Raw genomic sequence first — 27,368 nt, forward strand, 5'->3', positions numbered from 1 at the left:
ATGAGGTATTCTTTTACCCACCCAGGGACTGCTTTTGGACGTCCCAATTGTCTGGGTCTCCCAATAGAGCGACAAAGAAGAAGGGAATTTTGTTTACTTACCGTAAATTCCTTTTCTTCTAGCTCCAATTGGGAGACCCAGCACCCGCCCTGTTGTTTTTTCGTGTACACATGTTGTTCATGTTAAATGGTTTCAGTTCTCCGAGGTTCTTCGGATTGAAGTTACTTTAAACCAATTTATTTGCTTTCCTCCTTCTTGCTTTTGCACTAAAACTGAGGAACCCGTGATGCACGGGGGGTGTATAGGCAGAAGGGGAGGGGCTTTACACTTTTAGTGTAATACTTTGTGTGGCCTCCGGAGGCATGAGCTATACACCCAATTGTCTGGGTCTCCCAATTGGAGCTAGAAGAAAAGGAATTTACGGTAAGTAAACAAAATTCCCTTCTTAGTCAGCCACCAATTGTGCAAGTTTTCCCTGTTAAGATGAGATTTGCCTGTAATTGACATCATAGGTAGACCCCAACTATGAGAGACAAAGTGAGAAAACAAATGCAGAAAATCACCTTGTCTGATTTGGCAAGATTTGTTTTGCAAATTATGGTGGAATATAAGTATTTAGTCAATAACAAAAGTTCAGCTCAATATTTTGTTATATGTCCTTTGTTAGCAATGACAGAGGTCAAACGTTTACTGTAAGGCTTCATAATGTTACCACACACTGTTGGTGGTATGTTGGCCCATTCCTACATGCAGATCCCCTCTAGAGCAGTGATGTTTTGGGCCTGTCGCTGGGCAACACGGACTTTCAACTCCACCCAAAGGTTTTCTATGGGGCTGAGATCTGGAGACTGGCTAAGCCACTCCAGGACCTTCAAATGCTTCTTACGAAGCCACTCCTTCATTGCCCTGGCGGTGTGCTTGGGATCATTATCATGCTGAAAGACCCAGCCACATTTCATTTTCAATGCCCCTGCTGATGGAAAGAGGTTTGCACTCAAAATCTCACGATACATGACCCCATTCATTCTTTCATGTACACGTATCAGTCGTCCTGGTCCCTTTGCAGAGAAACAGCCCCAAAGCATGATGTTGCCAACCCCATTTTTTACAGAAGGTATGGTGTTCTTTGGACGCAACTCTGCATTCTGTCTCCTCCAAACATGACGAGTTGTGTTTCTACCAAATAGTTCCACTTTGGTTTCATCAGACCATATGACATTCTCTCAATACTCTTCTGGATAATCCAAATGCTCTCTAGCAGACTTCAGACGGGCCCAGACATGTACTGGCTTAAGCAGGGGAACATGTCTGGCACTGCAAGATCTGAGTCCCTGGTGGCGTAGTGTGTTACTGATGGTAGTCTTTGTTACGGTGGTCCCAGCTCTATGAAGGTCATTCACTGGCTCCCCCTGTGTGGTTCTGGGATTTTTGCTCACCGTTCTTGTGATCATTTTGACCCCATGGGGTGAGATCTTGCGTGGAGCCCCAGATCGACGGAGATTATCAGTGGTCTGTTATGTCTTCCATTTTCTTATTATTGCTCCTATCACACCAAGCTGCTTGCCTATTGCAGATTCAGTCTTCCCAGCCTGGTTCAGGGCTACAATTTTGTTTCCGGTGTCCTTCGACAGCTCTTTGGTCTTCACCATAGTGAAGTTTGGAGTGTGACTGTTTGAGGTTGTGGACAGGTGTCTTTTATACTGATAAGAAGTTCAAACAGGTGCCATTGCTACAGGTAATGAGTGGAGGACAGAGGAGCCTCTTATTGGCAAGTTCACACACTGCGTTTTTTTGATGCTGCATTTTTGTGCGTTTTAGGCCGGAAAAAACACTCTCGCGGAAAAAAAAGCATGTGTTTTTCCCGCGTTTTGCTGCGTGTTTGCTCACTGCATTTTAATGCGTTTTTTTATGAGTGAACAATGCCATTAAAGATTGTTGGGAAAAAAAAAAAAAAGTCTGTCATTTCCTTCTTCAATATGTTCTTCTTTCTCCACTAGTGTATGCAGGAGAGCAGACAGCTGCAGAACTACAAGGCTCAGCATGCTCCATCCAGCACTGTATGCTGGAGGGAGAGGCAGGGGAGCAGAACTACAAGGCTCAGTATACTCCATCCACTAGTGTATGCAGGAGAGCAGACAGCAGCTGCAGAACTACAAGGCTCAGCATGCTACATCCAGCACTGTATGCTGGAGAGAGAGGCAGGGGAGCAGAATTACAAGGCTCAGTATACTCCATCCACTAGTGTATGCAGGAGAGCAGACAGCAGCTGAAGAACTACAAGGCTCAGCATGCTCCATCCAGGACTGTATGCTGGAGGGAGAGGCAGGGGGAGCAGAACTACAAGGCTAAGTATACTCCATCCACTAATGTATGCAGGAGAGCAGACAGCAGCTACAGAACTACAAGGCTCACCATGCTCCATCCACTAGTATATGCAGGAGAGCAGACAGCAGCTGCAGAACTACAAGGCTCAGCATCCTTCATCAGTACTGTATGCAGGAGTTTTTTGCCCCCCCAAAAAAATTACGTGGGCTTCGCCATATTTTTGTATGCTAACCAGGTACAGCAGGCAGGTACAGGCTGCCCCCAACCCCCTGCTGCCTATTTGTACCCGGCTGGGAACCAAAAATATAGGGAAGCCCTTTTTTTAATTATTTCATGAAATAAAAAAAAATGACGTGGGCTTCACCCAATTTTTGAGTCCAGCCAGGTACAACTAGGCAGCTGGGGATTGGAATCCGCAGTGCAGGGTGCCCAAGCTTTCTAGGCACCCCCGCTGCGAATTGCAGTCCGCAGCTGTCCCAGAAAATGGCGCTTTCATAGAAGCGCCATCTTCTGGCGCTATATCCAACTCTTCCAGCTGCCCTGATGCCGGGTGGCTCGCTGGGTAATAATGGGGTTAGGACTTGCTGTATGTTATCAACTGGCCCTAAGCCCGAAATTCATGGTCTCACGCCAATATTAGACATGGCCACCATGAATTTCTAGTAAAGATAAAAAAAAAACACAACACACAGAAAAATATTTTTATTAGAAATAAAACACAACACAATTAGTGACTCCATCTTTATTGAAATAAAGAACCCCTCCCCCTCCGCAGTAATCCTGGGTCAAGGGTCCCGCGCCGTCCAATCCGGTTCCAATATCATCTGATCGGTTTACTGGAAGGCAAAGGGATCAGATGATGTGTCAGGTTCGAGGGCCTGAATCACATCACACATCATCTGATCGTATAAACGCCGGGAGAGGAGATGGGAGCGGACATGCCGGGAGTCTGCAGACAGGTGAGTATACTACTTGAGTAGTATTTGCTCTTTTCTTTACAAAAAAAAAAAAAATCACACGTGAACAGCCCCATACACTGTCATAGATATGAGTGCTATCTGTGAAAAACATAGATGGCACGAGTACGTGGAAAAAGTCCCATCTGAATGAGCCCTTACTACAGCCTCAAGTATAAGAATGCTTAAAATAACCTTTTAGGTCCCCTATGCCCTCCATCCCAGCTGCGTTCACATGTATTTGCCAACATTCCCTGCTTAAACAGCCCTGTTTAATTCTATTTACTAAAATCATTGTTTAAAGGGAACCTGTCACCGGATTTGGCGACTATATGCTGCAGCCACCACCAGTGGGCTCATGTTAGAATGCTGTACATAAGAGCTCACTGGTGGTGGCCGCAGCTTATAGTCGCCAAATCTGGTGACAGGTTCCCTTTAAAAAAACATTTATAAATTTTGTTGTTCCAATGCTAATTAGGGCTGTGTCTAGTTGAAGGAGCTTTAGTTGTGCATACTAATCAGCCTTCTTTCCATGTTATCATGCCTCTGTGGGTGTGATAACATGATTTCCAAGTGACAGTGTCATTGCAGCTCCTGGAAATCTTGCTTATGCCCATGGCTCATTTCGGCAGAGTCAGTGCGCCTCTGAAGTCAGGTATATTGCTCTTGGCTTCAGAGTTGGGCTGCGCATGATCGGAAGAACAGCTTCTGCTCTTCCGATCATGCGCAGGTTGCCTCTCTGAAGCCTGGACGCATAGACCCAGCTTTAGAGGCATACTGATGTTGCAGCAATGAGCCACACGCATGCGCAAGATTTCCAAGAGCTGTGATGACACTGGCACTTGGAAATCATGTTAGAGGCCCAACTGGTCTGGAGAAACAATGCCCCTTCAACTAGTCCAAGTCCTAATTGGCATAAGAACAGCACACGTTCTACTTTTTTTTTTTTTTAAACATTGATTTTAGTGAATAGCATTATACAGAGCTGGTTAGGTAGGGAATGTTGGCAAACACATGTGAATGCTACTGGGTGGATGGGCATAGATTCCCGTTAATCACCACTTTTCTCTTAAATGGAAAATCCTTGTGCATAGCCACTAGAAGGCGCTCTTCAAATCCCTGCATTGAAAGGTCGCTGCCAGTACTCAGTTCTCCGTGCCAGAATGATGACGCTTCTTTACAGTTGGGTTTTTCTAAACCATCAGGATACAGACAACCCCCTCATTTAGAGGAGCGGAGCCCAAGCAGCATGGCAGGGTGTCTGGGCAGCATTGTTACCTGCTGGCTCTAATACTAGCATCAGGGCTGTGGAGTCGGAGTCGGAGTCGTGGAGTCGGAGTCGGAGTCGGAGCTCATTTTGGTGGAGTCGGAGTCGGTATAAAATGCACCGACTCCGACTCCTAAAATATATAATAAATTGGGGACAGGAGTGCAATGCAGAATGTGCTGAATATTTTACTAAATAATAACATTTAGTATAATGCTTATATTTAAGTGAAAAATTTATTGTAGTACAATGTGAACATCAGACATTTAATTGTTTTTATGATACAATAATCAAGATATTTGGATAGAACATAAAATATTTATTGGAATACAACTTTAGAACACAAACTAATAAATTGTAAATATGTAAAATATATATATATATATATATATATATATATATATATATATAAATATATATATATATATATATATATATATATATATATATATATATATATATATATATATATATATATACAGTGTATATACACACACAAGATATATATGTAATCTACTGTATATTACATAGTGTATTACATATTTACAATTTATTACAGTTTTTTGTGTTCTAAAGTTGTATTCCAATAAATATATTTTATGTTCTATCCAAATATCTTGATTATTGTATCATAAAAATTATTAAATGTCTGATGTTCACATACACATATTCATGTACTACAATAAATTTTTCACCTAACTATAAGCAATATATGTAGGAGTCGGAGCCGGAGCCGGAGTCGGAGTCGGTGCAAGAGAATTTGAGGAGTCGGAGTCGAAGGTTTGGCTTACCGACTCCACAGCCCTGACTAGCATTGTGGCTAATGCTTTTTCACACTGGGCTAGTGCAGAGGTTTACACCACTGGTACCGTAGCTAGTGATACACTAAAACTTGATGGTATTGATGTTACACTATTGACGAACTACCGTATATATTTTTCAGGATGCATTTGGAAGCCGTGCTGAGATCGTCTGCCCGCCATGCCAAGCCTGCCGGACTCACACTCCAGTATGGCACTGCAGGGTTTCGGACCAAAGCAGAACATCTGGACCATGTTATGTATCGCATGGGGTTACTAGCTGTGCTTAGGTCAAAGAAGACAAAGGCTGTTATTGGCGTTATGGTCACTGCCTCTCACAACCCTGAGGTTAGTGGAAATGGCTTTTGTTCTGTTTTCTGATATCATGGTGTACCAGATGACATCACTGAACCATTCTATCCTAGGAAGATAACGGAGTAAAGCTGGTGGATCCCATGGGAGAAATGCTTATTCAGGAGTGGGAGTCATATGCAACTAACCTGGCGAATGCTGAGGAGCACGAATTACAGACCGTGCTGAGCAACATAATTAAGCAGGAGTCCATCAACATGCAGGACTTGTCGTGTGTAGCCATTGGAAGAGACACGCGGTAAGCACAGTGAAGGGTCGTGGCTCAGCTCTGTCCACACTTCATGGTTTCTGTTAATTATGGATACCGATACTCTAAGGCTATGTGCACACGCTGCGTTTTTTTGACGCTGCGTTTTTGTGCGTTTTTGGCCGCTAAAAACGCACAAAAACGCACCTGCGTCGAAAAAACGCGGCAAAAAACGCACGCGTTTTGCCGCGATTTGGTGCGTTTTTTTGCTGCGTTTTGCTGCGTTTTTGCTCACTGCGTTTTTTATCAGTGAACAAAAAAAAAAAAGGTCTGATGTCATTTCCTTCTTCAATGTGTTCTTCATTCTCCACTAGTGTATGCAGAAGAGCAGACAGCTGCAGAACTACAAGGCTCAGCATCCTCGATCCAATAGTGTATGCAGGACAGCAGACAGCAGCTGTCGAACTACAAGGCTCAGCATCCTCCATCCAATAGTGTATGCAGGAGAGCAGACAGCAGCTGTCGAACTACAAGGCTCAGCATCCTCCTTCCAGGACTGTATGCAGGATTTCTTTGCCCCCCCCAAAAAAAAAAAATGACGTGGGCTTCGCCATATTTTTGTATGCTAGCCGGGTACAGCAGGCAGGTACGGGCTGCCCCCAACCCCCAGCTGCCTATTTGTACCCGGCTGGGAACCAAAAATATAGGGAAGCCCTTTTTTTTTAAATTATTTCATGAATTTCATGAAATAATTTAAAAAAAAAAAATGACGTGAGCTTCGCCCCATTTTTGAGTCCAGCCGGGTACAACTAGTCAGCTGGGGATTGGAATCCACAGTGCAGGGTGCCCATGCTTTCTGGGCACCCCCGCTGTGAATTGCAGTCCTGCAGCCACCCCAGAAAATGGCGCTTTCATAGAAGCGCCATCTTCTGGCGCTGTATCCAACTCTTCCGGCTGCCCTGATGCCGGGTGGCTAGCCAGGTAATAATGGAGTTAGGGCTAGCTGTATATTATCAGCTAGCCCTAAGCCCGAAATTCATGGTGTCACGCCAATATTAGACATGGCCACCATGAATTTCTAGTAAAGATAAAAAAAAAACACAACACAGAAAAATATTTTTATTAGAAATAAAACACAACACAATTAGTGACTCCATCTTTATTGAAATAAACCCCCCTCCGCAGTAATCCTGGGTCAGGGTCCCGCGCCGTCCAATCAGGATCCAATATCATCTGATCGGTTTGCTGGAAGGCAAAGCGATCAGATGATGTGTCAGGTTAAAGGATGTGAATCCCATCACACATCAGCTGATTGTATAAAAGCCGATTATACAATCAGCTGATGCATCAGTAGAAAAAAAAAAAAAATAATACTCACTTATGTGCTGAATTACCGGCAGCTCCCGGAGCGATGGGGCGGGAGTCTGATCCCGTCCGATCGCTGCAGCAGCTGCCGGTAATCAGGGATGAAGTCTCCTGACGCATCCGCTGATACCGGCCGGGCGCCCGCGTCAGCCCGAGACTCGATCAGCTGATGCGTCAGGTGACTGCATCAGGTGATCCATCGCCAGGTCCTGCAAGCAAGGTCCTGCCCCGGGGAGACTGCACACAGCCGGAGCGGGAGCGGCGATACCGTGACAGGAGCTGGGAGCGGGCATGGCACCGCGAGGCTGCAGACAGGTGAGTATAACTTTTTTTTTTTTTTTTTATTCTACTGTTAACTTTTGTTTTCGCAGCCGCTTCCACCTCCTGCCTGTACATGGCGCCGCACGGCAGCATACATGCACAGGACGGGAGATGGACGCGGCGGTGACGGTACCGGGAGGATTCATGCTTCTGTCTATACTGACAGAAGGAATCCTCTTCCTGTACACGTCACTTTATTACCCACCTCCTGCGTTTATAGCTGCGTTTTTGGTCTTAGAAACGCACCAAAACGCAGCTATTTGCGTTTCTCATTGCGTCTTTCAACATCCCATTCAACTCAATGGATGAAAAGCGCAGTGAAAAACGCGGGAATAATTGACATGCTGCGTTTTTGTGGTCACCACAAAAACGCAGCTGAAAAAAAAACGCTGTGTGGGGACAGCAAAAATGAAAACTCATAGACTTTGCTGGGGAAGCAAAGTCATGCAGTTTTGAGGCCAAAAACGCACCCGAAAAACGCGCAAAAACGCCGAGAAAAACGCACCGTGTGCACATAGCCTAACTGGATCTGCCACCTCTCGGATACCACACTTCTTCCCATCAGAAATAACAGAATTTGAATCTTCTGCAAAAATGTGAACCTAGTTGTATTGAGTAGATTAGCTTTTGACTATGCAGTATGTTTTGTTTTGTTTTTTTTTTTTTAAATTTGACAAATTGTTGCATATATATCTATATACATTTAATCATCTCATCCATTTGGTATGTGTGTGTGTGTGTGTGTGTGTGTGTGTGTATGTGTATATATATATATATATATATATATATATATATATATATATATATATATATATATATATATATATATATATATATATATTTATATATATATATATATATATATATATATTATATGAAGCTCCAATACTTTCTCTGCAGAATTTCTGTGGGATCTACATATAATTGTGTGTGCTTACAGCTCTGTACAAGGTGGGGCTGTCTGAGGACTAATAAATCCTTTTTCTGCAAAACCAGTATTGTGACTATTTTGCTATGTTCCGTAATTAGTTAGCAAAGCACCACTCCAGCATTTTATTTTAAATGCAAGCCCCCTGTCGAATAATCACCTTCCAGCGGCTTCACCCACTATTGCTGTTGTTCCGGTCGGTCTCCATTGATTTCTGACCCAACAGCGCACAAGGCGTGCTGGAAATCACAAATCAATACATCTCTATGGAGCCTTATTCAGGTCCTGTTCTGGCTCTCATAGAGATGCATTGGGCACTTGTGATGTAACTCTTGACTTCCGGCCATTCAGAGGTTACAGTCACAAGATAGCGACATTGGAATCAGAGCAGCGTCAGTAAACAGTGAAGATGCAGGAAGGTGAGTATATGACGGGGCGAGGGGCTTAGATTTAAAGCACTGAAAAAAAAATTCTGGAGTGGTGCTTTAAATAGTAGATTGTCCGCTCTGGACAGTGAATTTAATGCATCCACTTAATGGCAGACTTCCTATCCCAGGACAATGACTATATTATTTAGATCGATAGATATAATGTAAAGTAGTCAGTGTACAGCTTATATAACAGTGTAAATTTGGTGTGCCCTGTAAATAATTGAACACACAGCCATTAATGTCTAAACTGCATGTAACAAGAGTGAGTACACCCCTAAGTGAAAATAGCCAAATTGTGCCCAAAATCTCAATATTTTGTGTGGCCACCATTATTTTAAAGTACTGCCTTAATTCTCCTGCTTATGGAGTTCACTAGAGCTTCACAGGAGCCATTGGGAATCCTCATATACTCCTTGACGACCACATCATAGAGCTGGTGGATGTTAGAGACCTGACTCTCAATCTTCTTTCGTTTGAGGATGCCCCACAGATGCGTAATAGGGTTTAAGCCTGGAGACGCACTTGTCTTTGCACTCCTTCCCTGGTTTCCGCCACACATGCTTGACACCATCTGAACCAAATAATATATTTTGATATTGTCAGACCACAGGACATGGTTCTAGTAATCCATGTCCTTAGTCTACTTGTCTTCAGCAGGCTGTTTGTGGCCATTCTTGTACATAATCTTTGGAAGCGGCTTCCTTCTGGGATGACAGCCATTCAGACCAATTTGATGCAGTGTGTGGCTTATGATGTGAGCACTGACAGGCTGACCCCATACCCCTGTAACCACTGCAGCAATGCTGACAGCACTCATAAGTCTATTTTGAAAATACAACTTCTGGATATGACACTGAGCATATTCAGTTAACTTCTTTGGTCGACCATGGCGAGGCCTGTTCTGAGTGGAACCTGTCTTGTTAAACCGCGGTATGGTCTTGGCCACCATGCTGCAGCTCAGGTTCAGGGTGTTGGCAATCTTGTTGTAGTCTAGGCCATCTTCATAAAGAGCCACAATCCTTTTTTTCAGCTCCTCAGAGAATTCTTTGCCATGAGCTGCCATGTTGAATTTCCAGTGACCAGTATGAGAGAGCGTGAGTGATAACACCAAATGTAACACATCTGCTCCCTGTTTACACCTGAGACCTTGTAACACTGATGAGTCACATGACACCGGAGAGGGAAAATGGCTAATTAGACACACCTTCTCATTCAAAGAGTTTTTATTTTCATGACTCTGAAAATTGTAGATTCACATTGAAGGCATCAAAACTATGAATTAACACGTGTGGAATGAAATACTTAACAAAAAATTGTGAAACAACTGAAAATATGTCTTATATTCTAGGTTCTCCAAAGTAGCCACCTTTTGCTTTGATTACTGCTTTGCATTCTCTTGATGAGCTTCAAGAGGTAGTCACCGGAAATGGTCTTCACTTCACAGGTGTGCCCTGTCAGGTTTAATAAGTGGGATTTCTTGCCTTATAAATGGGGTTGGGACCATCAGTTGTGTTGTGCAGAAGTCTGGTGGATACACTGCTGATAGTCCTACTGAATAGACTGTTAGCTGTTTTTTTCTTGCCATAATACAAATTCTAAGTAAAGAAAAACGAGTGGCCATCATTACTTTAAGAAATGAAGGTCAGTCAGTCCGAAAAATTGGGAAAACTTTGAAAGTGTCCCCAAGTGCAGTGGCAAAAACCATCAAACGCTACAAAGAAACTGGCTCACATGAGGACCGCCCCAAGGAAAGGAAGACCAAGAGTCACCTCTGCTGCGGAGGATAAGTTTATCCGAGTCACCAGCCTCAGAAATCACAGGTTAACAACAGCTCAGATTAGAGACCAGGTCAATGCCACACAGAGTTCTAGCAGCTCGCACATCTCTGGAACAAGAGTTAAGAGGAGACCTTGTGCGGCAGGCCTTCATGGTAAAATAGCTGCTAGGAAACCACTGCTAAGGACCGGCAACAAGCAGAAGAGACTTGTTTGGGGTAAAGAACACAAGAAATTAACATTAGACCAGTGGAAATCTGTGCTTTGGTCTGATGAGTCCAAATTTGAGATATTTGGATCCAACCACCGTGTCTTTGTGCGATGCACAACAGGTGAACGGATGGACTCTACATGCCTGGTTCCCACCGTGAAGCATGGAGGAGGCGATGTGATGGTGTGGGGGTGCTTTGCTGGTGACACTGTTGGGGATTTATTCAAAATTGAAGGCATACTGAACCAGCATGGCTACCACAGCATATTGCAGTGGCATGGTATTACATCCAGTTTGCATTTAGTTGGACCATCATTTATCTTTCAACAGGACAATGACCCCAAACACCGCTCCAGGCTGTGTAAGGGCTATTTGACTAAGAAGGAGAGTGATGGGATGCTACGCCAGATGACCTGGCCTCCACAGTCACCAGACCTGAACCCAATCAAGATGGTTTGGGGTGAGCTGGACCTCAGAGTGAAGGCAAAAGACCCAACAAGTGCTAAGCATCTCTGGGAACTCCTTCAAGACTGTTGGAAGACCATTTCCGGTGACTACCTCTTGAAGCTTATCAAGAGAATGCCAAGAATGTTTAAAGCAGTAATCGAAGCAAAAGGTGGCTACTTTGAAGAACCTAGAATATAAGACATATTTTCAGTTGTTTCACACTTTTTTGTTAAGTATTTCATTCCACATGTGTTAATTCATAATTGTGATGCCTTCAATGTGAATCTACAATTTTCAGAGTCATGAAGATAAAGAAAACTCTTTGAATGAGAAGGTGTGTCCAAACCTTTGGTCTGTACTGTATAATATATATGTGTGTGTGTATCTTCCAGCTTGTTATGTGGAATTAGGGATACATCACACTGTATATCCTGGCACATTGCTTTGATGTGGGCGGTGAATGCAGTAGGGGTGTTCGGCCATAGGTTGGTGAAGCGGGAGCAGCAAAGGCTAATGAGCAGTGTAGTGTAGTGGGAGGCGCTCTTCGCCACACTGCTGAGTGAAGGGCACAGGGGAGTAATTCTGGTTGTGATGCCCCTTTTTTGTCTCCTCTGCTTGGTACATCATGCTGTACAATCCTGTACAGTGCTTCGGTATAGGTGCTGACTGATTGTAGCAGGTGCCGCAGCATCATTTTCCCTCATCTCCCCTCTCCAATAGCTGGTACATGCAGGCCACAGCGTCCTCTACAGGATACATAGGTGTTTCTCTATTGGCCTACATATTGTAACGCCTCAGTAGTGACTCAACCACATGGTGGCAGTAGTTTGGTTACAACACAACACAGGACACTATATTTCCATTTGTATATTTCTGTTTGCAGGCCGAGCAGTGAGAGCCTTTCCCTTGCAGTTATTGATGGAGTTTCAGCTCTTGAATCCAAATACCAAGGTACGTAAAATACTGCAATGGGCGTATTATAGGTGCAAGGCCTGAAGGTAAAAAGGAAGGGGCAAATTGCTCCTGCAAGTGAAGGAGCATAGTGGTAGCTTGACAAGCTATGTAGTGTGAAAGATTAAGGGATGGAGGGTTCCAGTGACTTGTTTGTTAAATCTCATAGCTTTCCTACTTACTAGACACGATTTCAAGATTTCTTACTGATTTCTAATTACCCAATTGAGATTAATACAAATCAACCTAATCACTTCAAACAGCATACAGACAGTGGCGAGTTTTGGAAAAGTAAGCTATTAAACAATGGTATGAGCGGTGCATGCTGGGACATGATGTAAAAGAGGTTCCCGCACCTGTAGTGCTGGCAGAATGCTGAGTTACTGAGCCTGAGAAACAAAGCAATTCCTGGACATATTAGACTGCTATATGCACTAAAAGCAGTTCTAACGTGTAGGGGATGAGGTATTCAAGACCTTGCTTTTCTACAAGTTTGGGGTGGGAGGACAGGTAAGCGTTAAAGCATAGCTTTGTTTTTTGAAGGCCTCTCTTATGAATATTTACAGTGTTTGCCTGGATTTTTGCAGCGGAGCTCTTATTGCAGCCCTCAGTGCTATTAATGTTGTGTTTGCAGATTATGGCCTGGTGACCACCCCTCAGCTACACTACATTGTGTGCTGCCGCAATACGGATGGAAGATACGGGGAGCCGACTGTTGAAGGATATTACCAGAAACTCTCCAAAGCGTTTAATGATTTAGTCAAACAGGTGCCGCACACCATTTACTATAACTTTATATTAACAGTACAATTAACATCCTGTATATGCTGATATATAGCCGCTAATAAAATGCCATTTTTATCTGTCGTTAGTCTCCTGACTATGGATCAGAAAAGAAGTGCTTGAGCATAGATGGGGCCAATGGCATCGGTGCCTTGAAGATAAAAGAGGTGCAGCAGCATCTTCAGCCCATGCTTTCCCTCCAGCTGTTCAATGATGGCTCCAATGGCAGATTAAACCATTTGTGCGGAGCAGACTATGTGAAGGTGCAGCAGAAACCTCCTGAAGGTACATGACCCCCTTTGAGTGTACTATTGACACTTCAGCTTAAAAATAGTGTCCCTAATCTTTCCCAGACTTCCAAATGACAAATCTGACAAGTTATGTAGTGATGATTTTTCAATTCCACAATATTACATAATTGGGCGGATATACTGTAGAAAACCCCTGCGGAAGCCTCATCTCCTCATTAGAGATTAGACTGAGAGAAATTGATCTTCTAGACATTTCTATCGAACTTTCCATTATTTAAAGACACACTCCTCCCATAAATTTGTTTTCTCATTAAATGTGTGTGAGTGAGTGCGTGTGTGTGTATTAATATACTGACCTATGTCCACTTTCTTCAGTGTCCAGCCCGTTTCTGCTCCTCTTCTCAGTGACATTGCTGCTTTTCAGACGCTTGGGTCACACTGCACTTTGTGTGACCTGGAAGGGGCTTTTACAAAATAAACCTGTGGAGTGTAGGAACGAGGTTCCATAGGCATACATTTTAAAAGACACTTCCGGGTCATGCACAGAGTGATCTGCAGAGTCTGAAGAGCGGTGACGACACTGAGAAGGGGAGCAGAACAACGCTGGACACAGGAGATATTGGAGAGTGGTGACTTATGAGTCAGGGACCAGGAAGGATCAAACAATGCGGAATCCCAAAAGGTAACCGAGTGGCTGGAAACTTAATGGACTGCAGACCTAATCCTGACACACAACTAACAGTAGCCGTGGGGCGTGCCTACGATGACCTGGACGCCTCGACAAAGCCGGAGAACTAAATAATCTCACAGATAGAAATATAAGAAAGCTAATCTGCCTCGGAGTAGTCCCCAAAGATAGCCCCCCCACATGTAAAGGCTACGGTGATATAGAAAAACACAATACAAAGCTAGAAAGGACAGATTTCAGCAAAGGTGAGGCCCAAACTATCTTTATAGAAAAGGATAGGAAAGAGCAACTGTCTGCAGCCATAAAAACCTTAATAAATACCAGCACTACTGATATGGAAAAATCCTGAGGTTACTAAACCTCTCCCCCACTGTACTAGCACTCAGATGTTACTGGGATCCAAAAAACACTAATACAGATGAGGGACTGAAAAATACCAGGTATGACAAAACACAAGTCCTACAGAATCATGGAGCTAAGTATACAGACACTCCCAGCAGGGAATAATCCATTCCATCACAACTCCACACAGACAAATTAGGAATCATGCATAGTATCAAGGTAGAACAGCAACAAAAGGTGGTAAACAAACAGCAGAGGTACAAGACCACTTATCTAAGGGAAGTTCTGGAAGTGAGCAGAGCTGGTTGCAGAAAGTCCTGGACACACAGGAGCAATTGACCACCAGCAAGTAACAGAAAGCTACTAAGGCTGCTTTCACACCTCCGGTTTTAGCAGAGCCGGCCAATCTGCTTATAAAACCTATGCAACGGATGCGGCAACAAAACCGCATCCTTTGCATAAGTTTTTGACATGTGCTCCGTCCGTTTTTTGACGCTTGCGGCAGGCTACTGAGCATGTGCAGTGGAAAAAAACGCATGCGGCGGCCGGATGCGGTGTTTGCCGCAGGACGCCGCATGCGGCGTCCATAAGCATGCATTGCAAATCGCGCCGCATCGGCGCGATGCGTTTTTTTTTTTTTTTTTTTTGCCGGACAAAAAAACGTGCCAGGCAATGTTCCATCCGGCCGCCGCATCGGTTAAATCTGTCACATGCGGCAAAAACCGGACGGAACGCAAGCCCATGCGGCACAATACGGCACTAATGTAAGTCTATGCAAAAAAAAACGCAACCGGCGGCAAAAAAGTTGCATTTTTTCTGCAAAGCGCCGTATTGTGCCGCACAGGAAAAACCGGATGTGTGAAAGCAGCCTAAGTTAAATAGCCCAGTCAAACCCTGATTGCCAGTCCTCTACAGGTGTGTTGCTTCCATTCCACACATCCACTGCACTGCCAGCACTGACCACAAGAGGGAGCTCCAAACTGGAAAACGTATTCACAACCGGTGACGACACTGAGAAGAGGAGCAGAACAGCGCTGGACGCTGGAGATACTGGAGAGTGATGACGGTACTGAGAAGACGAGCAGAACAGCGCTGGACACAGGAGATATTGGAGAACGATGACTGCACTGAGAAGGAGTTTTTGTCTCTCCAAAACGCGTAAGGCGTATCTGCACATGTATCCATGTTTTTAAATTGTTGGAATAAATACTGTAGAACATTTTATATACTTCGGTGCTGGATTTTTCCTCCCCCCCCCTTCTTTCCTTGGATTGATTTGCACCTGTGGATGCCAAACCATTTGATTTGAGCTCTGGACTAGGAGCTGCTGAGCAACACGTGGATTGGTGAGCTGAACATTTATTTTTCTAACTGAAAAGAGGAGCAGAACAGCACTGGACACCAGAGAGTTTGGAGAGCGGTGACTGCACCGAGAAGAGGAGCAAAACAGCGCTGGACACAGGAGATACTGGAGAGCGGTGCCATCACTGAGAAGAGGAGCAGAATAGTGCTGAACACCTGAGAGTCTAGAGAGCAGTGACTGCACTGAGAAGACGAGCAGAACAGCGCTGGACACAGGAGATACTAGAGAGCGGTGCCATCACTGAGAAGATGAGCAGAATCGTGCTGGACACAGGAAATACTGGAGAGCAGTGACGGCACTGAGAAGAGGAGCAGAAAAGGGCAGGTTACCAGAGAGAGTGGCGGTAGATGAGTATATTAACACACACAGTACAATACATGCATATATACACTGATTGGGGGGGGCTTTTTTAACAATGAGGGTGGCAGACTAGCACAGCATTCACTAATTTCAGAAACTGATATATAGGGGTACTAAGCAAATCATATTAACCCGCAGAGTGCTAAATGTGGTAACTATGGCACTCACCAATCAGTAAAATGTTTTTTTTTTCCCTATTCCATTAATTGAAAAAATGAACCCTGTGGATACACAACAAGCAGGCATACAACAAAAAGGATAAAGTGTATGTAGCTTTTGCCGAGTACATCCGCTTCTCGCCTGTACCTTGTGTCTGAGTTTTTCACCCTGAATGTATTATACTTTTTCCTCTTGCTCTTTCTGTAGGTATTGATATGAAGCCTGGGGAGCGATGCTGTTCCTTTGATGGCGATGCTGACCGCATTGTATACTATTACAAGGACAGTGATGGTCGCTTCCACCTTCTAGATGGGGATAAGATTGCCACGCTGATCAGCACTTTCATCAAAGAACTCTTAGTAAAGGTGACTTGTGACCACTCTCCTTACAAGACGTCACCATTGTAGAACACTTTTTCATAACCCAGACTGTGTGCATTTTTAGTTCATATGTGTAGTTTTCAGATCTTTTTATTTTTCTTTTTCGCTCCTAATTGGGAGACCCAGACAGTGGGTGTATAGCTACTGCCTCTGGAGGCCGCACAAAGAACTACACTTAAAAGTGTAAGGCCCCTCCCCTTCTGGCTATACACCCTCCCGTAGGAGTACGGATTCCTCAGTTTTAGCTTTGTGCGCAAGGAGGTCAGACACGCACGCATAGCTCCATTGTTTTTAGTCAGCAGCAGCTGCTGACTATGTCGGATGGAAGAAAAGAGGACACATACAGTGTCCCCAGCATGCTCCCTTCTCACCCCACTTATGTCGGAGGTGTTTGTAAGGTTGAGGTACCCATTGCGGGTACGGCGGCAGGAGCCCACATGCTGATTCCTTCCCCATCCCTTTTTACAGGGCTCTGGGTGAAGTGGGATTTACCGGTCTCCAGGCACTGAGACCGGGCTCCATCTACAGCCCCTGGAGAAGATGCTGGATGGAGCGGAGTACGTCAGGGACATGGCCCTGCTTCCTTAAGGTACTCTGGGTCCCCGTGCATTTGGCGCTCACACCGCAGCATGCTGGGTGTTGTAGTGCGCCGGGGGACGTCAGCGCTGCGGCGCCTGTGCCATGGCCTCATTCAGCTTAGCTGAAGCAGGCACACTTATGGGATCGGCCGCGCCGGCCGCTGGGGCTGCGGCACGGCTGGCACTTGTAGTGCGCCGGGGACTTCAGCGCGGCCTGCGCTTTTACGGCGGCCGCGCTGATAACTACAGTCCCCGGCTTTTTTGCGGCCTGTTTCCGTTCGTTCCCGCCCCCGGACCTGCCAGTCAGGAGAGGGGCGGGACGCTGCCCACGTCTAGGACTCGGTCGCGCCGGCCGCTGGAATAGCGGCGCGGCTGGCACTTGTAGTGCGCCGGGGACTTCAGCGCGGCCCGCGCTTTTACGGCGGCCGCGCTGATAACTCGAGTCCCCGGCTTTTGCGGCCTGCTTTCGTTCGTTCCCGCCCCCAGACCTGCCAGTCAGGAGAGGGGCGGGACGCTGGCCAGTGCATCAGCGCTGAGGGCTGGAGTCGTTTTTACATACTCCAGCCCTCACAGTCAGCACAGAGGGGACACTGTTCCCGCACTTTCGTTTGGGAACTCCCACGGACCGCCCCTCTCCACACAAGCCGGCAGCCATTCTTGCCAGACACGCTGCGCTGCAGAGGGGAGCCGGGGAGACCCAGACAAGGCATTCTGCAGCCTCTTACCCGCTGTTCAGCGGGCGGTAAGCAGCCCTCAGGGCTCACCCCCTCTTGTGCTCGTAGTATTCTTAGTATTTTGTTGCTACAAATACTTTGTACTGCATAGCGCTGGTCGCCCTTTTGGCTATAGACTCTCTCACATGCAGAGAGCCAGCAGCATGTCGCCCGTAAAACGCAAGGGTGCCAAAGCACAGACATTATATGCTTCCTGCACCGCATGTGGGACTTTTCTATCGGCAGGCTCCACGGACCCCCATTGTGTGCAGTGCTCGGCCCCTGCGGCGCTTGCACAGTCGGGACCTCTGCTGGACGTGTCCCAGGGTGTACCACCTGTGAATGCTGTCCAGGTGACAGGAACTGAGTTTGCAGCTTTTGCTGACAGAATGTCTCTCACTATGTCACAAATTCTTGACACATTGCGAGCTAGGCCTGTACTTCAGACCACGGACACTGTGCAATCATTGCCCCCTGGTCCCCCTCAGCTCCTAGCTCCGGGACGGGCATCTACACCTCAGGGTGAAGACTCTGACTCGGACGATGGCCCCGGGCAGCCTAAGCGGGCTCGTTATGACGGGCCTTCACATTCATCTCAATGGTCTGGATCCCAGCGGGATGAATCTATGGGTGATGAGGCGGACGTAACTGATCAGGATTCTGATCCTGGGACCGCTCTCAATCTAGATACACCAGATGGTGACGCCATAGTTAATGATCTTATATTTAACATCAATAAGATGTTGAATATTTCCCCACCAGCTCCTCCTGTAGAGGAGTCAGCTTCGCAGCACGAGAGAATCCATTTCAGATACCCTAAGCGTACATTAAGCACTTTTCTGGACCACGCTGACTTCAGAGACGCAATCCAGAAACCCCACGCTTATCCTGAAAGGCGTTTTCCTAAACTACTTAAAGATACACGCTACCCTTTTCCCTCTGAAGTGGTCAAGGGTTGGACCCAGTGTCCAAAAGTGGATCCTCCAATTTCCAGGCTTGCAGCTAGATCCTTGGTTGCTGTTGAAGATGGAGCGGCACTTAAAGATGCCACTGACAGGCAGATGGAGCTCTGGCTGAAATCCATCTATGAAGCGATTGGAGCGTCATTAGCGCCTTCTTTTGCGGCCGTATGGGCACTCCAAGCTATCACGGCCGGGCTTGCGCGAGTCGACTCAGTCACACGTGCATTTGCCCCGCAGGTAGCACCATTGACCTCGCAAATGGCGGCATTCGCGTCGTACGCGATTAATGCTGTTCTGGACGCTACAAGCCGCACGGCAGTGGCGTCAGCCAACTCAGTTGTTTTGCGTAGGGCTCTGTGGTTGAGACATTGGAAAGCAGATTCTCATTCCAAGAAGTGCTTAACCAATTTGCCTTTTTCTCGTGACCGATTGTTTGGAGAGCGTTTGGATGAAATCATCAAACACTCCAAGGGTAAGGACTCTTCCTTACCGCAACACAGACAAAACAAGCCCCAACAGAGGAGGGGTCAGTCTGGTTATCGGTCCTTTCGAGGACAGGGCAGGTCCCAATTCGCCTCGTCAAAAAAGACTCAAAAGGACCAGAGACGTTCAAATCCTTGGAGGTCTCAGTCACGCCCAAAAAGACCAGCCGGAGGAACCGTTGCCAAAACGACGTCCTCCTGACTTGCGGTCTCCGATACCCACGCCCGCGGTCGGTGGGAGGCTGTCCCACTTTGGCGACATTTGGCTAGCAAGCGTCAAAGACCGTTGGGTGAGAGATATTCTATCTCACGGGTACAGGATAGAGTTCAGTTCTCGTCCGCCAACTCGTTTCTTCCGAACTTCTCCACCACCAGACCGAGCCGATGCTCTGTGGCAGGCGGTGGCCGCTCTAAAGGCGGAAGGAGTGGTGACCTCCGTCCCTCTTCAGGAACAGGGTCACGGTTTTTACTCCAATCTGTTTGTGGTCCCAAAAAAGGACGGATCGTATCGTCCCGTCCTGGATCTGAAGTTGCTCAACAGACACGTAAAAGTCAGGAGGTTCCGGATGGAATCCCTACGCTCCGTCATAGCCTCAATGTCTCAGGGAGATTTTCTAGCATCAATAGACATCAAAGATGCGTATCTCCACGTGCCGATTGCACCAGAGCATCAGCGTTTCCTACGTTTCGTCATACACGACGAGCACCTACAGTTCGTGGCGTTACCCTTCGGTCTGGCAACAGCCCCCCGGGTCTTCACCAAAGTCATGGCAGCAGTAGTAGCTGTTCTGCACTCGCAGGGTCACTCGGTCATCCCGTATCTAGACGACCTGCTTATAAAGGCATCCTCTCAAGAAGCATGCCAACACAGTCTGGAGGTGGCGCTAGACACTCTCCAGACTTTCGGGTGGATTATCAACTTTCCAAAGTCTCATCTAACCCCGACCCAATCTCTGACTTATCTTGGCATGGAGTTTCATACTCTATCAGCGATAGTGAGGCTTCCACTGGACAAGCAGTGCTCGCTACGGACTGGAGTGCAATCTCTCCTTCAGAGCCAGTCGCACTCACTGAGGCGCCTCATGCATTTCCTAGGAAAGATGGTAGCAGCAATGGAGGCAGTCCCGTTCGCGCAGTTTCATCTGCGCCCTCTCCAATGGGACATTCTGCGCCAATGGGATGGGAGATCGACGTCCCTCGACAGGACGGTCTCCCTCTCTCAGACTGCCAAGGACTCTCTACGTTGGTGGCTTCTCCCCAACTCATTGTCACAGGGAAAGTCGTTCCTTCCCCCGTCCTGGGCAGTGGTCACGACAGATGCGAGCCTATCAGGGTGGGGAGCGGTGTTTCTCCACCACAGGGCTCAGGGGACGTGGACTCAGGAAGAGTCCACCTTGCAGATCAATGTTCTGGAAATCAGAGCAATCTATCTTGCTCTGCGAGCCTTCCAACAATGGCTGGAAGGCAAGCAGATTCGGATTCAGTCGGACAACTCCACAGCGGTGGCGTACATCAACCACCAAGGGGGAACACGCAGTCGCCAAGCTTTTCAAGAAGTCCAGCGGATTTTGACGTGGGTGGAAAGCAGAGCGTCCACCATATCTGCAGTTCACATCCCAGGCGTGGAAAACTGGGAAGCGGACTTTCTCAGTCGCCAGGGCATGGACGCAGGAGAATGGTCCCTTCACCCGGACGTGTTTCAACAGATCTGTTGCCGCTGGGGGTCGCCGGACGTCGATCTGATGGCGTCACGGCACAACAACAAGGTCCCAGTTTTCATGGCACGGTCTCACGATCACCGAGCGCTGGCGGCAGACGCATTGGTTCAGGATTGGTCGCAATTCCGACTCCCCTATGTGTTCCCACCTCTAGCATTGTTACCCAGAGTTCTCCGGAAAATCAAGTCCGACTGCCAGCGAGCCATACTCGTCGCTCCAAATTGGCCAAGAAGGTCGTGGTACCCGGATCTGTGGCATCTCACGGTAGGCCAGCCGTGGGCACTACCAGACCGTCCAGATCTGCTGTCTCAAGGGCCGTTTTTCCATCAGAATTCTGCGGCCCTGAACCTGACTGTGTGGCCATTGAGTCCTGGATCCTAGCGGCCTCAGGTTTATCTCAGGGAGTTGTTGCCACAATGAGACAGGCTAGAAAACCATCCTCAGCTAAGATCTATCACAGAACGTGGAAGATATTCTTAGCGTGGTGCTTGGCTCAAGGGTTTTCTCCCTGGCCATTTGCATTGCCAATTTTTCTTTCCTTCCTGCAGTCTGGGTTGGAAAAAGGTTTGTCCCTTAGCTCGCTTAAGGGTCAAGTCTCCGCGTTATCCGTATTCTTTCAGAAGCGCTTGGCACAGCTTTCTAAAGTACGCACGTTTCTCCAAGGAGTTTGTCATATCGTGCCTCCTTACAGACGGCCATTGGAACCCTGGGATCTGAACAAGGTTCTCCTTGCTCTTCAAAAGCCGCCTTTCGAGCCCTTGAAAGAGGTTCCCCTTTCTCGGCTTTCACAAAAGGTAGTTTTTCTTGTAGCGGTCACATCTCTTCGAAGAGTGTCCGAGCTGGCGGCGTTATCTTGCAAATCTCCCTTCCTGGTGTTTCACCAAGACAAGGTAGTACTGCGTCCAATTCCAGAGTTTTCTCCCAAGGTGGTTTCTTCCTTTCATCTCAATCAGGATATCACTTTGCCATCTTTGTGTCCGCATCCAGTTCACCAATTTGAAAAGGGTTTACATCTGTTGGACCTGGTGAGAGCACTCAGGATTTACATTTCTCGCACGGCGCCTCTACGCCGTTCGGATGCGCTCTTTGTCCTAGTCGCTGGTCAGCATAAGGGATCGCAAGCTTCCAAATCCACCCTGGCGCGGTGGATCAAGGAACCAATTCTTCACACATACCGTTCTGCTGGGCTTCAGATTCCATCTGGACTGAAGGCCCATTCTACCAGAGCCGTTGGTGCGTCCTGGGCGTTGAGGCATCAGGCTACGGCTCAGCAAGTGTGCCAGGCGGCTACCTGGTCGAGTCTGCACACGTTTACCAAACACTATCAAGTGCATACCTACGCTTCGGCAGACGCCAGCCTAGGTAGACGGGTCCTTCAGGCGGCGGTGGCCCACCTGTAGGAAGAGGCTGTATGACAGCCCGTTCATGTGGTATCTTTTTACCCACCCAGGGACTGCTTTTGGACGTCCCACTGTCTGGGTCTCCCAATTAGGAGCGAAAAAGAAGGGAATTTTGTTTACTTACCGTAAATTCCTTTTCTTCTAGCTCCAATTGGGAGACCCAGCACCCGCCCTATTTGTTTTTAGGGTTTCGTTTTTTTCGGGTGCACATGTTGTTCACGTTGTTTCTTAAGTTCTCCGATCTAGTTATCGGATTGAATTTGTTTTTGAAACTGTTATTGGCTTTCCTCCTTCTTGCTTTGGTACTAAAACTGAGGAATCCGTACTCCTACGGGAGGGTGTATAGCCAGAAGGGGAGGGGCCTTACACTTTTAAGTGTAGTTCTTTGTGCGGCCTCCAGAGGCAGTAGCTATACACCCACTGTCTGGGTCTCCCAATTGGAGCTAGAAGAAAAGGAATTTACGGTAAGTAAACAAAATTCCCTTCTTTTACAGCTCATTTAGCGGGGTTGCCCAGTCTAAGAAAAAAAGTCTGCAGTCACATGAGTGCCAAATCGTATTGTCTCTGTATTCTCCATGCGAGTGGGCAGTCACATGCCAACTAGACGCTCCTCTGTTAGAACACTGAAAGGCAGAAGAGATCCTACTCTCCACGAGACCGCACACCCATTTCCAGAATCCAGGGAATTGCACATGGTCACGATTTGGCAGATAGTGACTGCAGACTGGATAACTTATTTAAGCTGATATGTGCTATGGATCATGAATGACTAAGATGGGCTGCTGTTTTGACCACAATTTTTGCTTCTTTTTATATCGTTGAACATTTTAAAAGGGTCATGCCATTCTATAAAACGCAGCCCTAAATAACAGGTCCAATTTTACTTCCTCTCACAGATTGTGGGGTTTGATGGGAGCAGTGATAAGGGTAGAATATGCTGCATGAGACGTCACCTTCTGTAACTCCAATGCATCCACCCATTCGAGGATGTAGAATCAAGATGGAGTGTATGTTGAATTTAGGATCAGTATTTTAGTGGATAAAAGAACACCTGTCAACAGAAATTTTGCCCTAAACCTAAAAGTTTCCCCTTCTGCAGCTCGTGGGCTGCATTCTAGCAAGGTTCCTATAGTTATTCTGCCCCCTTTTAGATCAAAAATAAATAGTTTATAAAGTGGTACCTTTCAGTTTGAAAATCTTGTTAATGGTACACGGGGGCGGGCTGTCTGTTGTCCGTTACTGTCCCTCCTGCCGCTTTAGGCCATCCCCCCAACACTCATTTACATACCTCAGGACGCCGCCCAGTGCATCCGATGTCTCGCGCATGCGCCGTGCCACTGTAGCGGGACTGTGCACAGTGGGACCGCTGGTGACGTGCAAGCACGAGATTATGGGTGGCGCTGTGGTTTTCATCAGCAAGCTCCCGCCCATAATCTCGTGCCCGCACTTTCCCCTCTGCCTCCACCGTTCTGTGCATTCCCTGGCCAGATGACCCAACGTCGCCTCTTTCCCATCTAGCCCTGGAGCAGGAAATAGATGGGAGGAGCGGAGCAGGACACCACTGATCATCTGGTCAGGGCATGCGCAGAACGGTGGAGGCAGACGGGAAAGTGCGGGCACGAGATTATGGGCGGGATCTTACTGATGAAAATCACAGCACCGCCCATAATCTCGTGCCTGCGCAATGTCACCAGCGGTCCCACTGTGCACAGTCCCGCTACAGTGGCACGGCGCATGCGCGAGACATTGGACGCACTGGGCGGTGTCCTGAGGTATGTAAATGAGCGTTGGGGGACGGCCTAAAGCGGCAGGAGGGACAGTAACGGACAACAGACAGCCCGCCCCCGTGTACCATTAACAAGGTTTTCAAACTGAAAGGTACCACTTTATAAACTATTTATTTTGATCTAAAGGGGGGCAGAATAACTATAGGAACCTTGCTGGAATGCAGCCCAGGAGCTGCAGAAGGGGAAACTTTTAGGTTTAGGGCAAAATTTCTGCTGACAGGTTCCCTTTAAGACACCGGTATCATAATATAGGATACCATATCCTTGTTGCCCGACCTATCATGAAACACCCAGAAAATGGGTGTATACGAAACTTGAGTAGGCAATGCCTAAAATACATGGTAGCCTAAGGCTATGTGCCCACGGGACAACATACCTAAATCCGCAGGTTTACGCAAGTACAGACACTCCCCATGTTATCCTATGGGATTTGGGGAGTGCTGTATCAGTGCTGCAGTATGTGCGGCTGCGGAAAATGCTGCAGATTTCCCACAGCCGCACGTAACTGCATGTCAATTTTTCATGCGGAAATATCTGCGGATGTCCAGCTTTCCATTATAGAGATAGAGGGCGGGACTTCCGCAGGTATTTCCGCACTTATCACGCAGGTTTACCGCAACAAAAATGCTCAAATTCTGCAGCAATGGATAGCTGCAGATTCCGGGGACCAGCTGCGGGAAACCTGCGGCAAAGTCCGCGGGTATATTGTCCCGTGGGCACATAGCCTAATGCACTGATGGTATTATAGAAGGATGTTTACACTATTTTCTGTCCTATATATCATGCCTCCTAGATATGTTATGTTTTTACACATTGTGCCTGTATATCTCCTCATTGAAATATTGTGGGATTTCTTGTTGCAGGTTGATTTGAAGCTTAATATGGCAGTTGTACAAACGGCCTACGCCAATGGGAGCTCTACTCGTTACTTGGAAGAAGTTATGAAGGTCATTTTAATTGCACACATTATTTGTTGATTCTGGATTTTAGTGTTATCAGAAAGAAAACTAGTTAAAGGGCTATTTCCATCTCCAAGAGCCTGTCCCATTATGTAGTAGGTGTAACAATAATATTAGCAAATATCTCCCATTACAATACTTTTCGTTTTATAAGACACACCGAATTATAAGACGCACCGCAAATTTAGAGGAAATAAAAGGGGTGAGGGGAGGGGGTCCGTCTTATAATCCGGTGGTGTCTTGCTGGTGTGGGCCAGCAGTGGTGTTGGAGGGGGGGTCACAAGTATGGGCGCTGCTGGAGTAAGGCGATGCTGCGGGCGGAGCAGCGGGTGTCCCAGATGCTCTCTGTGGGCACTATGAGGCAGAGGGAGCATCCAGAAACTATCGGAGGTGAGGGCTTCAAAGAAATGTTCCCCGGAGTCGGTGCGTACGCAGGTGGAGCTCTCGGCTCATTGACAAGCCGAGATCTCATCTGCGCACACGCCACCTCCGAGCGCCATTTTCCTTAAGTCTGCTGTAGGGAGATCAGTGGGCCGAAGGCAGCCCATGTGCAAATGAGATCTTCAGTCGAGAGCTCCATCTGCGCACGAGCTGACTCTGGGCATCATTATTTGAAGCCCGCACCACCGACATTTTCATAATAGCAACAAAAAGTTGTTTGTGGTCGTAGCCATAGATACCTAAGCTGCAATGCCCTGCACATGAGGTAAGAGACATGTAATATACTAGAAATAAGTTGCCTCTGTGCCTAATGTATAATTATATAGAAATCATAAACTGGAATCTACTTTAAAGGGAACCTGTCACCACTTTTTTGGCATATAAGCCGCGGCCACCACCACCGGGCTCTTATATACAGCCTTCTAACATGCTGTATATAAGAGCCCAGGCCCTGTGAGAACATAAAAACACTTTAGGATACTTCCCTAACAGTCGCGCAGTTGGCCATATGGGCGTCTCCGTTCTCTGGTGCCGGCGCCGCCTCTTTTTGGCGGCGCCGGCACTGGACACGCCAATATGGCCAACCGCACGACCGTTAGGTAAGTATTATAAAGTGTTTTTATGTTCTCACAGGGCCTGGGCTCTTATATAAAGCATTCTAACATACTGTATATAAGAGCCCGGTGGTGGTGGCCGCAGCTTATACGCCAAAAAAGTGGTGACAGGTTCCCTTTAATATGGGGAGAGTTTCTATATAGGTTCTTATTATGTTATGTTATCTTTACTATTCTAGGTTCCAGTGTACTGCGCTAAAACTGGTGTGAAGCATCTACACCATAAAGCACAAGAGTTTGATATTGGAGTTTACTTTGAAGCAAACGGTCATGGAACGGTAAGTTTAATGATGCATACAGGCATATTGTGCCTGTTCTGCATGAGGAGCTAAGTTTCTAAAAAAGTATTGATGGCTGCAGTTCTGATTTGTAGCCAAAGCCATAAGCTACAAAAAGTCCCCCCATTTAATTATCATCACCTTGGTTAATTACTGCTATTTGAGGGAAGTCCTGGCCACACACCTTACAATATCACCTTTTGGTTGGGGGAACCTGTTTTCTGCAATTGGGTTCTATGTAGCTAAAGGTGGCCATAGATATTAGATTAGCATCGACTTAACCCACCAACCTCTGCTGGACCAGCCAAACCTTTGGTGTCTTTCATTGCTTTGTTTTTTTTTTTTTTTAAATTTGTTATTTATACAACAGACCCTTACAAGCCATAAAGCAGTCAGTTGACAAAATAGACAAAAACAGTTGAACAGAGTTTGGTAGAATACATCTCAGTACAAAATCATTAGCATCTGAGCCAACCCTGCAAATTGTCGAACGGGTCCGTTCTTTTTCAAATTTTTATCATAGGCAAGATAGAAAAGTACCAAAAAGGAAGCAAAAGTGCCTAAAGATCACTCAGACATCTCTCAACAGGGGAGAGTTCACACAAGTTGGGAGAAAAGAAAGGGAGGGATGTAGAAGAAGAGTGGAAGGGGAAAGGGATAAGGCAGAGCAGGGGGAAGATGGGGAAAGAGGGAGGGGGAAGGGAGAGAGAGAAAGGGGGAAGAAGATGAGAGAAGAGGAAAAGAGGAGAGAAAAAAAAAGGGGGGGGGGGGGAA

At 46.7% G+C, this 27,368-nt stretch overlaps 1 protein-coding gene across 1 annotated transcript in view; it reads left to right on the plus strand.

Moving 5' to 3' along the window:
• PGM3 (phosphoglucomutase 3) overlaps nucleotides 1-27,368 on the plus strand; it is an 88,788-nt gene that overhangs the window by 21,929 nt on the left and 39,491 nt on the right. Inside the window, exons 2-9 of the mRNA XM_075340164.1 lie at nucleotides 5,492-5,696; nucleotides 5,774-5,958; nucleotides 12,269-12,336; nucleotides 12,971-13,104; nucleotides 13,209-13,404; nucleotides 16,490-16,647; nucleotides 25,166-25,249; nucleotides 26,496-26,594. Coding sequence (XP_075196279.1) covers nucleotides 5,493-5,696; nucleotides 5,774-5,958; nucleotides 12,269-12,336; nucleotides 12,971-13,104; nucleotides 13,209-13,404; nucleotides 16,490-16,647; nucleotides 25,166-25,249; nucleotides 26,496-26,594 — 1,128 coding nt within the window. The 5' untranslated portion in view covers nucleotide 5,492. The remainder of the gene's footprint in view (nucleotides 1-5,491; nucleotides 5,697-5,773; nucleotides 5,959-12,268; nucleotides 12,337-12,970; nucleotides 13,105-13,208; nucleotides 13,405-16,489; nucleotides 16,648-25,165; nucleotides 25,250-26,495; nucleotides 26,595-27,368) is intronic.

Source organism: Anomaloglossus baeobatrachus, chromosome 3, assembly GCF_048569485.1.
Source record: "Anomaloglossus baeobatrachus isolate aAnoBae1 chromosome 3, aAnoBae1.hap1, whole genome shotgun sequence".
NCBI classification, from domain to species: Eukaryota; Metazoa; Chordata; class Amphibia; order Anura; family Aromobatidae; genus Anomaloglossus; species Anomaloglossus baeobatrachus.